A 13,899-nucleotide genomic window follows, 5' to 3' on the forward strand; every position below is an offset into this window, starting at 1 on the left:
ATTTGCTATTGGGTCCTAACACTTGTGTAAATGAATTAGCAGCTCGGACCAGATGTTGGAATGAACTAAGGCTTCGGGTGTGTTTTTCACTATGCTCATAAATTATTACAAAAAATCAGCAAATGGGGTTCAGAAACACACCATATTGAAACCGTTTCAGTCCTTATTCGACCGATTTTGAAAATTTTGGAATAAAAACATTTTCGAAAAAAAAGTAAGTTTTTTTTCAGAATTTCATAGCACTTCGGTTGCCAGGAATTTTTTTGGTTTTCAGAATACTTTCTAAGCTGCGGAAACAAATTCACGCAAGCTCAGATTTTTTTAAGTTTTTTTTCTCGCTGTTAAATCTGAGTGACTATGGTCGGAACTTTAAGAGCTTCTTGCCTAGAAGCCGGCTACTTCAGATTTAATTAACAAATGATAGAGCTGAGCTCTCAAAGCTGCATTTGTTACAGCAGAAAAGCAAGTACATGTCTGTTCGTCGATTCACTGTTTCTCATTGTTTTAGATTCAAGGAGTCGCAGCAGGGGGAGGTGTACTCTTCTCTCTTTCCCTCCCTGCAGGACTTCAAGGACAACATCGTTAACTGCTTCAATCTATTCGAAAACACTGTCGGTAGGTTAAAAAAAACTTTTTCGAATTCGGTTTGATGATGAACACTTCCAAATAATCCTTAGGATATTTAAGGAGTTGGAAAAAGTAACCCCGATAACAAAGTTTGGATTTTAGAATGAATTTCGATCCCGGTGAAATTAATCATAACTCATGTTAATGAGGGCCATTCGAGATCTGAGCAATTAACACAGACAGAGTTGTTTGTTTCAGGCCAAGTGTGCTCTCTGCTTCGTGAACCGCAGCTAAAGCTCTTCTATGAACAGCCCAAGGTCATAATGACCAAACCCACAACCCCACGTCCACCGTCTTCGGTCAAAAGTCAATCTTCAAACGGCAAGAAAAAGACACGGGCAGGACCACAGAAGTCGGCAGCAGGTAGTTACTCGTCGCATATGTTTGAATGTTTGTAATCGCAAAACCATTAGTAGGGTTAGGTGGTAGTACCAAAGGGCTGTTATTGCAATTTAGGGCTAGTTTGCTGCAAGAAAACAACCGAATTAAACGCCGTTTGTTGTTACTCTGTGTTGAAGAAAAAAGTTCATGCAGTTCCCAAATGTTTTATCATTCACTTCGTACATTTAAAAATCTTCATAGCAAATTTTTCCTAGGGTTTCCTCCAACTAGAAACTTGTTTTTTTTTCGTGTTTTTGTTCCGAGCAGTTGGGATTTAGCGAGGGCGGCGGGTTAGGGCCGAGCCCCCTTCTCCTTTCTCTTATGGATTGGACCGCCTGCTGACGCAAAGGGTCCCCCTTTGTACTATTTTGAGATATCCTATTTTGGCTGGCTGACGTTTTACTGCCTTTATCGATAATATCTTCTAATTTTCAGGGGGGAGCGCGCCACAAAAACACGATTATCTGGTCAAATTTTTCCAAAAATTTGGTCGAATTAGAGTCTTCATTATGATTTGTGAGAGCTCAAAAAATCAATTTGGTTGACCTAGAAAAAATGTCGACAAAGTTTTCGAATTTTTTTTGAAAATAAAATCCCCCTCGATAAAATCCTAGATATTCCCCTGGTTTCGAACATTGAAAATAAGGAATTTTGTTTTCAGATGTTTTAGTTTTGGCTCCGACTGTTCAAAATGGGCGAAAAATTTATAGTGATGTGTTGTGTTTTAGTTTTTTATTCCGTCCATATTCGGGTGTTTTTTTAAATTTTTATTTTGATTACTAATTTTAATTTTTAGATCAATTTTGAACGAGCAAAGCGATGGAGTAACGATCGTAATTACCCTTCCAAAGCGAATGTTTTTAGTACGAACCTTCTTTTTTTCCAACCTAAGTCGCAAGTTAAAGTGCTACTTTTTAAGGCACTTTGAACTGTAGGCTGCTGTAGCAGTATAATGTCATATTTGCTTTAACATTTGATTAGTGAAAAGTTAAGACAGCTGATGCATTTTTATTTCATCAAAGGAACCAAAAAAAGTTACTTGTTTCAAACAGCAGTAAAATGATGAAAAGCTCGATTTCAGAAATTTTCCAACTCAATGTATCTCTGAAATGCATTTTGAAATGCATAATTAATGCATATTTTAGCTTTATACTTTCCTATTTAATAAATGCAAAATTGTCTTTTTTGTATACTTTTGCTGCATCGAATTGGCAATTTATTAGCATATGTAGCTGCTTTAATAGTGGCTAGTTTTTGGTAATTTTAAAGCCCTTAGGCCGACTAAATTTGACGTTAATAAAAGAAAACAAGTTTTGAAAGCTTCTCTTAGCGCTTCTTTGGCAATAAAAATGTACTAAAAGAACATAAGATGCAACAAATAACTAGAAAAAAAATTAGGATAATTTTCTTCCTTTTCATATTTGTTATCACTTTCTGAAGACAATTTTTTTTTCAATTATGCCTAAATGACTAACTTTCTTCGCGTTTCTATAGTTTTCTTGTCGCACTGTGCTCAAAAAACGAATGACACCAAATTGAAAAAAAAAATGTAGTTTTTTTATGAATGCGAGTGGAACATACTGGGCTACTTGCACAGCAGCCGGCTATCCTTGTTATTGCATGGAATTTGCAACACACAATTCCTCCTTCAATTCCAAAATGCTGTTTTTGTTCAGTTTCTATTTTTTTGTACCTTTTTTGTTCTCAGTTTTGATTTTGTTTGAACAGATTTTTGGGTTAGTTTTCAATTTTTCTCTAAACAAAAAGTCTATTTTTAAAGTGACTAGTTTTTTCTTATAGACAAACTGTGATTACTAAGCATTACTTTGGTAAATATGCCCAAGGCTAGTTAGTCAGTGGAATCAAAAGCAGACAAAGTAAGGCCTTGTTGCTGATTCCAGAACAGAGCTATCTTTTTTAAACTTTTTTAGGCAGAATCCAGGGTCAAATACTTAAACATTCGCAAGCTTTTTAATTATGGAATTTTTGATGGTTAGTTAGTAGATTCCACGGATGCGAATTTCACTAACAATTGTTCATAGATTCTGCATAGGAATCGGGAAACATTGGAATAAATGGCATTGGTTTCCACATACCTACATTAAATCTACACCAGTCATTTAGAGACTTAATTAGAGAGGTTTTTTTATTTGTCAGCGGTATCCAATACTCAGTTTTTTTGAATTTTTCCTACTATAATTCAAAGTTTGGATTTACCACAGTCTCTTATTAGAAACCTATTCGGAAGAACTTGGCGCTAAACTGATAAATGTTAAACGACAGATGTCATGGTTGTGACGAGAATTTATAGTTTGTGTACATCAACACGGGGTTGTAAAGAACATTTTAATACATAAATTTAATGGGCCGATTTTCCGGTCAAAATAAAGTCAGATGGAAACAACTAATTTGCAAAAATTGTTGAAAAGCAAAAAAACTCTCAATATCACCCTAAACTGTAATAACAAGAGTTGACATAATTGCCCCATAAGAAAGAGCTTCAATTGATCATGAGTTTTTTTTTACATGAGGATAGAGCAGTCCGTATTAGGATTTTTTGCAACCTAAATTGCAAAGAATAAGGCTCATTTATTAGTCGGCACTTTTGCAGCATTATATCTGGTTTACTTTTGCTGCATCGCCTTATCATTGTTTTTTTTTGCTAGTAGTTAATTACTGTTTGATAAAAACAGGCATTATGAAAATGTATGGGATTTGGTGTTTCGAAATATTTTTTGCGCTTTGGATAATTTTTGCGTTTTTGCAAAACTTTAAATGTGTCTCAAGAACTACTTTACTGATTTTTAAAGAAATGGTTCCAAAGAAAAGACCGGCTACTACACTTTCTGGCTGCTACTTTGACCTAATGTTTTTTGGATTATTTGCATTTTTTGGAAACTACTTTGCCAAATCTGATATTAAAGAATTAATCAAAAAAATATATTATAGTGATCTCCCCTGCAAAAACTGATGCGCCCTAATTGTTGTAGACAGAGTATTATGCTTGAAAAATGTCGAATTCTTGATTTTTCTCCGAATTTACCCTAAATTCTGAGGTTAAGTATTTAATCGGAAGAACAGTTTCCATAAATCTTTGCACAAGTGGTATCATCTGATTTTTTTTATAAAAAATTCTCGACTTAAGACATGAACAGTTTTTCCCGCTTTGGGAATCTTTTCGAATTTTCTCAAAAACTACCTCGACAAATTTGAGATTGAGAGTTCATTCGAAAGAACAATTAAGAGGAATTTTCTCTGCATAAGCAGCTTTTCCCTATTTTTTTGTAGATAAAAGAGGCTTGTTAGAACTAACTATGCTGAGTCTGTGATAAAGAATTCAATTTAAAAAGCAGGTGTCAGGAGTTTTCTCTACATAAAAGCTAAGCCTAGTTTTTTGCAGAAAAGCGATGTTTGTTGTAGAAAAAGTATATAACTCGAACTATTACTGGTACCTGATTTTGCGCGGAGAAAAAGGAAACTAAAACACACGTGACTATAAAGTTCCTCTGCATTTTTCAAATGGTCAGAACAAAAACAAAATTGTCGTTAGTTTGATGCAAATATTAATTTAGAAAATGATTCAACGTGTCTTTATCATCAATTGTTTGATAAATAAGAATGAAAAGAACCACCACTATATATATAGTCACGTGTGTTTTAGTTTCCTTTTTCTCCGCGCAAAATCAGTTACCAGTAATAGTTCGAGTTTAGAACTACACACGACATTTATAGTTTAGAATGAGTCTCTAGGCCGGCAATTAAGACGACAGCTGTGAAGACCATAACCGTTTTTGATGGGACTTTAAAACGACGCTAATTGTAATTCTGAGAAATATAAACCGCTCAAATTCAAACCGCTTATTTCAAATGTAATAACTCTCATTTTTCGTCTTAATATCATGTCGTCTTAAAGTCCTGCGTTTCATTTACCTAGCACTCAGTCTCTAATGATGTTTTTTCTCACAAAGAATGGTTAGAGTAAGGTCGTGACAATGCGTTTTAATGACACTTCTTAGTGTAAGTGAGACATATGTGCATGATTGCTCAAGATAGTCGATGGTTGGTTGAAAATTGATCCAAAAGTTTGAAGGCATAGGCTCCGAGGTTCTTACGTTTTTCCATGATGCTTCCTCCAGTTCTATATCTGTCCATTTAATTTTTGTTTCGACAAGAGCATAACCTGTCCAGAAATTGTTAAGTTGTTCAACATGTGCAGTGAAATAACTAATGACACTGTTCAATTCATAAACGTCTCTGGGCGTGAATACTTCTGCATGGCTAAAACATTTTTCGAAATAGCGATTGAATTTTTTAGTGGAGGCTTTGTGATGTTTAACTACAGAATTCATAGTTCGAATTCAAAGTGACTACTTTGCTCTTAGTTGTGCTGCCTTAATAAAATAAGATATGATTTTCATCAACAGAGTTTGAATTTAAACCTTAAAAAATATTTTCTTTGAAATTGATTTTAGAAGTAAAAAAAAGCTAACCGTTTTTTGCAGTAATCCATGGCATTTAGAAAGCTCATTTTTTGACCGGTGTAATCAAAACAACGATCATCAATTCCTCCGATTTTGTTTAAAGCATACGGGCAGTATCTGTCTGTGAGCGGAGCAGGTAATGGTGCAGGTGAAAAAAAATTAAGATAAAGTATAGCTACATTATAAAATTTATAAGCGACCAAAAGTAATAAAACTAACCATGCTATAAAATAAAGGTCCATTTTTTTCCTGAAAGTTGGCTGAACATTTGTCAACAGCTATTGCCCTGTATGATTACAAAATGATCAATCAGTCTCATGTATACCTAAATCATTCAACTCGATTCAACCAAGAGTTTAAAATAGTCGGCTTAGCAGTCTTTGGCTAATTGAATATTTTCGGCACAAACGTCGATTGATTTTTTTGCACAAATGGGACTCAGTTTTCGTTTTGATACAAATGAATGCCCGCCAAGAGAAGAACCACAGCACGTGCGATGCAATAAGCAGGAAAATTAAACAGTAAATGAAGCAGTTGGGTGCATGACGTTAAGGCGACAAATGAAAGTTAGAACATGTGTATTGAATTGGCCAAATTGTATTTCTCAGAAATAGAGTGCAGCCTGTATTTAGACAGCCGCGTATTCATACGCGTATTAATTTCTTCTTTGTCTCGATTCTGATTGGTTGAAACAGTATTTGTCTAAATACTGACAAGTCTGAATACGCGGTTGTCTAAATAATGATATGTAACCCTCAGAAATACAATTAGAGAATTTCTGTGTACCGTTGTCTTAAAATCGCAAAAAATTGGTTACAAAATGGGGACCGATCGTTTAGCAGACAAATCTTTTAGCATAAAAAGTGAAAAATGAGTCTTTTAGCAGACAAACTTAACAAAGTGATGGATGAATGATTGACAGACTCAAAAAGACGCTCCGTCTGGGGCCAATCTTCCCCAATTGAGACAATTATCTCGCGATTTGTCAACAAAACTATCAACTTCAAAACCTTAAAAAACCTGTCTGCTAAAAAACCGGTCTGCTAAAATCCTTAGCACCTTACAAAAAAAAACAAGATTGTTGGTCTCAGGGCGACGCTACGCCGCAAAGAAATCTGCTGCTATATAGAACCAGTTCGGTAATAGGGCAGTGCAATTTCAGCAAGCAGGGTACTTGGTATTTTAGCAGTTCGGTTTTTTCAGCAGACTCCAAACAATTAGCCACTCAAAACACTAACTTCAGCCGCGGTATTGTTAAGTAGCGACCGATTGCGCTCACATTCGGTATGATTGTTATTGTGCGCGTAAATCTGTGTTTTGCCGATAATTTAGACTAGTCTGTTTTTGAAGTTGATTTTTTTGTTGAGAAATCAAGAAATAATTGTCCCAATAAGGGAAACTTGACCCAAGACTGAGCGTCTTGTTATGTCTCTCAATCAATTATGCGTTAGTTTTATTACGTTGGCATGCTAAAATACTATTTTTTCATTTTTTACGCTAACAGATTGGTCTGCTAAAATATCAGTCCCAGGAAGCAGTATAGTAGACTAGTAGAACCGAGAGAATCTGCTGTTTTGTAACTCTGAGAGTTAGAGCAATATATTCTAGTAGATGGTAGATTAGTGCATATATGCGTATTTTGCATTTCTGAGAAATAAAGTTTCACTACTCATTATATTATCGGGGTTGTCCTTAAGGATTTTTTAGGAAAATGGGTACTACTGCCGTATGTTGAAATTATCGAACAAATATTTTGCTCTACTAGACGAGTTCTGCCAAATCTGCTGCTATCATAGTCTTTTGGGGCCTCGGGCGAAGCTCTGAGTGTTCCGGCGGCCGTTAATTATGTTTAGGGTAGCTTTCTGGTTTTGAAAGTTTTTTTGAGAATTCTGTGCCGACCTATCTAACTATACAGTGCTTTAATTGAAGAAGAGCGAACTTTGAGAGAAAATATAAATGTAACTACTGACTTATTGCAAGTTTTTTGCTTCAGTTTTTGTGCTCGGTGTGGTCTTCTTCAAACGAGTTTACTTTTTCAACTGGCCTGGCCACCTTTGAACACAATTTTTCCTAACCTGCAAGGTATTTATGACTTGAGATCATATCGAAACGATATTTCAACGGTGATAAATTTTTATTGGGAATATTCTCAAGATGGATAAGATCGAATGATAGAAAACTTTTAACCAATCAGAATCGTTAGACGTTCCTATTGGCTAAATGACTTTTGCACAAAACCTAAATCATTATCAACAGAACTTTTGATGTATAAATCTTGCAGCTATACAATTATTTTTTCATTTTTAAAAATCGGTTCAAGTTTTTTTCAGTATGGACTTGGATTTCTCAATGATTGAAAAAAAAATCAGTTTTTTTCTAATTGGTCATTAAAGGGCCTGGTTTTTTCGCTTTCTTTGAGATTTTCCCGATTTCTTTGAGAGTATTGAATACTCAATTCTGATTGGCTGAAATTAAATGAAAATAAATTCCATCTTTTGGTACCTCCATGATGAGGGACGCCACCAATTTTTATAGTATTGGCGGTTTGTAAATAGCAAACTTGGCTAATTTGAGACAGTAAAAGCGCGACTAAGAAGTTTTTATTCAGTTTTTGTTGCTTTAATTGCATCAAAATTAGTGGTATTGGTTGCGTGGCAAGAATAGACAGGTCATGAAGTAGACTAACAGCTTATTAACTAATCAGAAAAGATATAAGAAATTGAACATACGAAATAAGTTATGATTTATTTTTCTTGCGTACGTTTGGTTATATTATCTCCTTTCGGTGGGTATTAAATTGTACCAAAATGAAACATCAGTCTCATTATTTGGAACCAAAAAAAAATCAATCGCATTTGTACCAAAAAACTTTTGAAACTCTTGGTTTTTAAAACAATTTTTAAACTCTCGGCTTAAGGTCGTCGGTGGGCGCTACGCGCTTGTCGCCGCTTTGCGTCAATAACTGGCTCTAAATTTTGTATAAAGTCCTACTCTCTATTGGCAAGCTCGCAACATGTTGGCTCGAATGCGGCGGTCGCTATTCTGCTGTTTAGTTTTATGCTGTTTGAACAATCGACATTTCGTTTAATAAATCGTTGGCTCAAAATTCTAACAATCAGAAACTGAGTTGAATAACTTTGGGACTAATGGGATTGATTTTTTTTGGTTTGGTACAAATGAACGATGGTACAATTGCGACTTCACCTCCTTTCTGATTTGATATATATTTATTTGTGTTCTTTTTGACCAGTGTAAAACGAAGGTTGTCTAATTTTTGACCGCACTCTAAAGTTAATGCATGTTGCAATTTTCCGTAATTGCCTTTCACAAAATAGCTCTATTTAAAAATCATTTCATGCAAACGCTCTCATAATGTTGGCTTAGATTTTGTTAGATATCGTTTTTTTTCTGTGTTGTATTTTTGCTGAGAAATCAACTTATGTAGGAGATCCTTGACTTTTACTTTAAGTGTTTAAGCTTCATTAAGAGGTGAACAAATACGTTTTGATCCAATTTTTCTAGTTTGTTTAATTTGGTGAAATATCATGGTTTCAAAAGATCTTGTTGTCAACGAACTTAAGAGTGATATTTGTTTATTTTTGGTCATGTTTTCCGAAGCTAGCCTGAAAATTTTTTTGCGAGCATCGAAATTGCTCTGAAAAACTCACCTGTTCATACGTATTGAGAAGTTAGCCCGGCTTTCAGCCTAAACGTTGATCAGCTAGCTCAGGCAGAACGGTGAAGTTAATTTGTCCGCTATTTTAAGTTTTGTCTCAATTCTGAATATCTTCCCGCCACACACGAAGTTAAAAATACAACATAAAAAGGTGGCATCCAGCACACTCGTAAAATGTTCAATTCGCTTGCCTCAAGTCATTTTGGAGCGATTTATGAACCAGATTCAATAGCCGCTGATGCTTAAATAGGACAAAATTTATAGCGCAATAATGGTCACAAATTAGCCAAATTGACCATATTCAAAAACCTATAAGATTTTGGATTTTTTTTTCAACTTGAGTGCAGGACGGCAATGCCTTTCAGATAATTTAAAAAAAAAACGTTTTTCAAAGTGATACATAGTTTTATCAAATTACAGATAGTTAAAAAAAACTATGATAAAAATATGTGGTGATAAAAAGATCTGAGAAAAAAATGTAACTTTAGCATATTCTACAAGCATAGTAAATTAGGCCAATTGGAGAGCAGTTTTTTTTAGAAAATTGACAAGAAAAACAAACAAAAAATTTTGAAAAAATTCAAAATTTATGTGCAGTTTTTTGAATTTTTGCCGTTTTTGTTTCCAGAAAGGAGTATAATACAAAAAACTAACTTAAGTCGAGAAAAACTAATTTTTTCTACTCAACTCTCTGATTATTATTTGTTGTAGCTGATTTTACTTGAAAAACAAGAAAAAACAAGGATATCCGGTCACTGTGCAAGTATTTTTTCTGAATCTACGATTTTTGTTTTTCAAATTACACTGGGACAACTTTTTTCAAATTAATGTTGTTTTTTTTTCTGCGTGGTAATTGTTGTTTCAAGTTAGTCTAGTTTTTTTGCGTAGTGTGTAGTTTTTTTGCTCTTTACTCGCTCGAATTTGGACCAAAAATTAAAAGTTTCAAACCGGTTTTTCTCGACACTGAGAAAACGTTTTCTGAAATTTTCAAATCACGATTGAAAGGGCTTCAATATGATATATCACTCGTCCCAATATTCTGATGTTTATTTCTGGTACCTGATTTTGCGTGGAAAAAAAGGAAAAAAAAAACAAGAATACACCCGAATACAAAGTTCCCTCGCGTTTTTCAAATCGTCGGAAAATTAATCATAATAATGGTCGTAATATCAAAAATCATAATTGTCATTGTAGTCATCATTCACATAATCATAATTATATTGATCATATTACTACCTATAAAAAGAATAATAATCGCTCCAAAACTAATCATGATAAAAATCGAATTGAAACTAATTATAATAATCTTAATATCATAATATTAACCATCATAACAATAATAAAGAATATTTTAAGAAAAATTCACTAAGAGAATTGCTTCGCAATCAATTTCAGTTTATCAGATTCTTTGTAGCTCAGCTGCGCTTTGTAATTCAGCTGGGCAGTTTTAAGCAGTTTGTCTGTTAAACGTGAGTTTTTGCTGGAGTTTCTTCTTTCTTACACCTATTAACACTCACCATGTTAACTTCTGCCTTTTTCAAATGTTCGATCAGCTCTACGTATTTCAAATTTTGGCAGGAGGAGTGCTGCATTATCCTAACATTTGGTGAGTGGTGAGCTTTTTTTTCTTAAGCAAAGTAAATCAAACTTATTGGTAACGTTTATAAAGTGTTTGAGAGATCAGCTCTTCTATCAAAGTCCACGATGTTTCGTACATTGAATAAAAGGATATTGGGATTGTTTGCTGGAGTTCGAAGGTAAGCTCATGATAGCTTTTTCTGTAATATTGTTTTTGTCCGTACCGTTTGCAATTGTTGCGAGTTCATATTCCCTCGAAAATAGTTTTCGGTGTTTCAAGTTTTTTTTTGCGATCAATGCGTAGTGGTTGGATCTTCTGTGTTTTGGGGATGATGGTTTATGGTTCGCCGAAAATTTTGTTCATAGCAAACTTGAAATTTGTAGAGTTTATTCATTTTTTTTGACGTTTTGCATTTAGATCTGCTAGTTGTTTTTTCGGCGCTGGTTTAGCAATGAGTTTGTTTGGATCAGCACAGACATTGCACAATAATATTGCATTCCATTTGGCTTCGCGTATTCCAGCGATCGCTGTTGCGCTTAGTCTCGTACATCTTGTTTCGTTATGTGCATTTTGCAGCAGTAGGCTACCCAGAATCATAGATAGTCATGCGTACGTACGACTCCTTAAAAACCAAATTATTTAAGCCAGTGGCTTTTTTAGTCTCAGTCATGAAGAACTGGAACTTGAGCTTAGTAAGAGACTGAGCTCTGGGATTGAAGTAGGTCAAATTTGACAATCTATGAGTCCAGGGAGATGAGTCGAGGGATATACGGTGGACTATGATAGTCTCGGTCGGGTCAGATGATTTGTTGACTGAACTGCAAGGGGTAGAACAGCAAAGTTGAATAAGTCATGCTGATGGTTTCTAAAAACCTTTCACAGAAAGGGCAACCATAGACCGGGGCTGTTCTTATTCATTGTCATTTCTATTTTCTCGATTTTTCCCCTAACATTTCCCGATCAACTGTGGTCAAGTCAATCCGTACTTTTTGCAAGCTGCTAAAACAATGTTTTTGGGCAATTTAAAAAAAATGTTTTTATAATTAACTTGCTTGTGCATAAAATAGTTTTACTTAAAAAAGTTGCTTTTATTGCTAGTTTTCGGAATTTCCAGTTTATTAACAAAGTTTTGGTTGCTTCTCATTTGAAATTGCATACGAGTAGAACGCGTCGATTGTTCTTGTCGCTCGCTTTAAGACGCTCTTTGAGCCTGAATGAAACTTTCTCTAGTTTTCAATTGCGGCAACATGGCGCTTACATCGTTCATGCACTCTTTTTGCCGGGTCAAAGTTGGTTGCACACGTTACAATCTTTGGAACCCCGCCAAGTGAACTTAAAAGATGGATAGTGTGTGCAGTTGTTAAGGATTTTTTAATTAGCTGTTTCAGCTAGATTTGTATTCAAACTTTATCGATAATTTGTTCATCTCAAAATCATTGTGACCAACTTTAATTATGAGCTTTCAAATGGGTATCGATATTAACTAGCATTGATAAGAGGATTAGAAAAAAATGTTTCTGGAAATATGATTTTTTATTTTTCAAATTCAAGTTTTTTTCGGCCATCAATTTGTGACTTTTCGCGTGTAAATAAAATTCAACCAAACACTTTGCACAAAAGAAACTGCTCTGTTGAAATTCTAAAATCATATTGTGTAGGTAACTCATCTTCGTCGCTTGTCGCAAGTGTCAGATCCCCCTCGCCCTCTCCTTCGCCTATGATGTTCCTTGACGACGATGACCTAGCTATGATGAATATGCGACAGTGGCCTGATTTGGATCTAGTGTTCGGACTAGACAACTGGTATCAGGGCAATATTGACAAGTTGATCACGCTGTTCAACGATCTTTTCGAGGAAATTGACGAATATGCTTTGGTTGGTATCATTTCGCATGTATAAATTATATTTATGTGTTGGGTTCTATGGAACAGAATGAATGTTAACTGAATTTAATTTCGTAATTTTTTTTTTACAAAATAAGCTTTAAATTATTGTTGTCCTCGTTCTTTTTAATTTTGTGGTGGACTCTCTGGACTGGCTTTATCTGAAATTAAACATTGGACTCCTGCTACTCAAAATGTTTTTGAAACCACTTTTTTCTCAAAGTTTTTTTAAATGTTTTTTAAAAATTTAAGGGCTTCTTTTTCATTTTTGACAATTGTGTTTCCTAATACTCCGCTATCATTGTTGTTCATTTCTAATGGTTTTTAAATTGTGTTCTCAGAGTATTTTATCTAACATTTTTTGTTGTTTCTAAAAGCAATTCGACACTTTCTGTGACATGGTGAACAAATCCAGACGAGTGGATGTGGACTACTCTATGAAGCAGAAGGAGTGGTTCCCTGAAGACTTCTTCCATGTCTTATCCACCCACACTGAGCAGAGGAAGTTGATGGAGGGGATGCCTCTGTTGAAACTAGTGGGCATGCTCAAAGTGGACACAGAACACTTCAAGTAAAACTTCTCAAACAGATATTTAAAAACCGAAACAGAACACAGAGGCGGATCTAGTTCCGCGGGCAAAACATTTTAAAAGGATATGTATCAAAAGCTCCACCCTCAGAAACCTTTATAAATTTCAGTGCGTTTTCATCTTCCCAGTTTTTTAAAATATATATTTTCTCGATTATAGTATTTATTTACGCTAAGGCGTCCTTATAAATTTTTTGTAGTTAATCAGTGACAATTGAGTGACTTGTATGGGGTCGACTTTCGAAGATGAAGACGTCTAGCAGCATCATAAAAAATAGTTTTCCAGTAGATCTTTCAGGAAATAAGTTAGCAATAGATACGTCTTAATTGAAACAAAAAATATCTTTTAGGAACGTGTGTCTGCCTTATCCAATGAAAGTGCTGAATTCAGTGTATCAGAAACTACCCAAAATGGCCAATCAAAGAGACGAAGACTTGCTGAGCATCGTCAGGGTATAGAGTTATTTTTTATCCGTTTGCCTTATGTAATTAACCAAGTGTGTAAGAAAACTCGCTTTGTAAAATAAGCCTGGGACTAAAAAAAAAGTATGAAAAATGGAGAACTCGCATTTTCTAATTTTTATAAACTGCTCAAATCTAACGTTTTTTGTTAGTTTTAATAGTTTAAATTTATGTTGAGAGTTGTTTGAGGTCTTATTTGATTTCACTGCTCTTCAGTGTC

The 13,899-nt window shown here is 34.7% G+C and overlaps 1 protein-coding gene across 4 annotated transcripts in view; it reads left to right on the forward strand.

Moving 5' to 3' along the window:
• The window catches only part of LOC134855667 (dynein axonemal heavy chain 6-like), a 125,384-nt gene that overhangs the window by 8,369 nt on the left and 103,116 nt on the right, over positions 1-13,899 (forward strand). For all 4 annotated transcript variants that reach the window (XM_063872235.1, XM_063872238.1, XM_063872237.1 and 1 more), the window contains exons 5-9: positions 509-615; positions 826-990; positions 12,403-12,620; positions 13,006-13,199; positions 13,568-13,670. In XM_063872235.1, the coding sequence (XP_063728305.1) occupies positions 509-615; positions 826-990; positions 12,403-12,620; positions 13,006-13,199; positions 13,568-13,670 (787 nt within the window). The remainder of the gene's footprint in view (positions 1-508; positions 616-825; positions 991-12,402; positions 12,621-13,005; positions 13,200-13,567; positions 13,671-13,899) is intronic.

Source organism: Symsagittifera roscoffensis, chromosome 10, assembly GCF_963678635.1.
Source record: "Symsagittifera roscoffensis chromosome 10, txSymRosc1.1, whole genome shotgun sequence".
In the NCBI taxonomy this organism is placed as follows: domain Eukaryota; kingdom Metazoa; phylum Xenacoelomorpha; order Acoela; family Convolutidae; genus Symsagittifera; species Symsagittifera roscoffensis.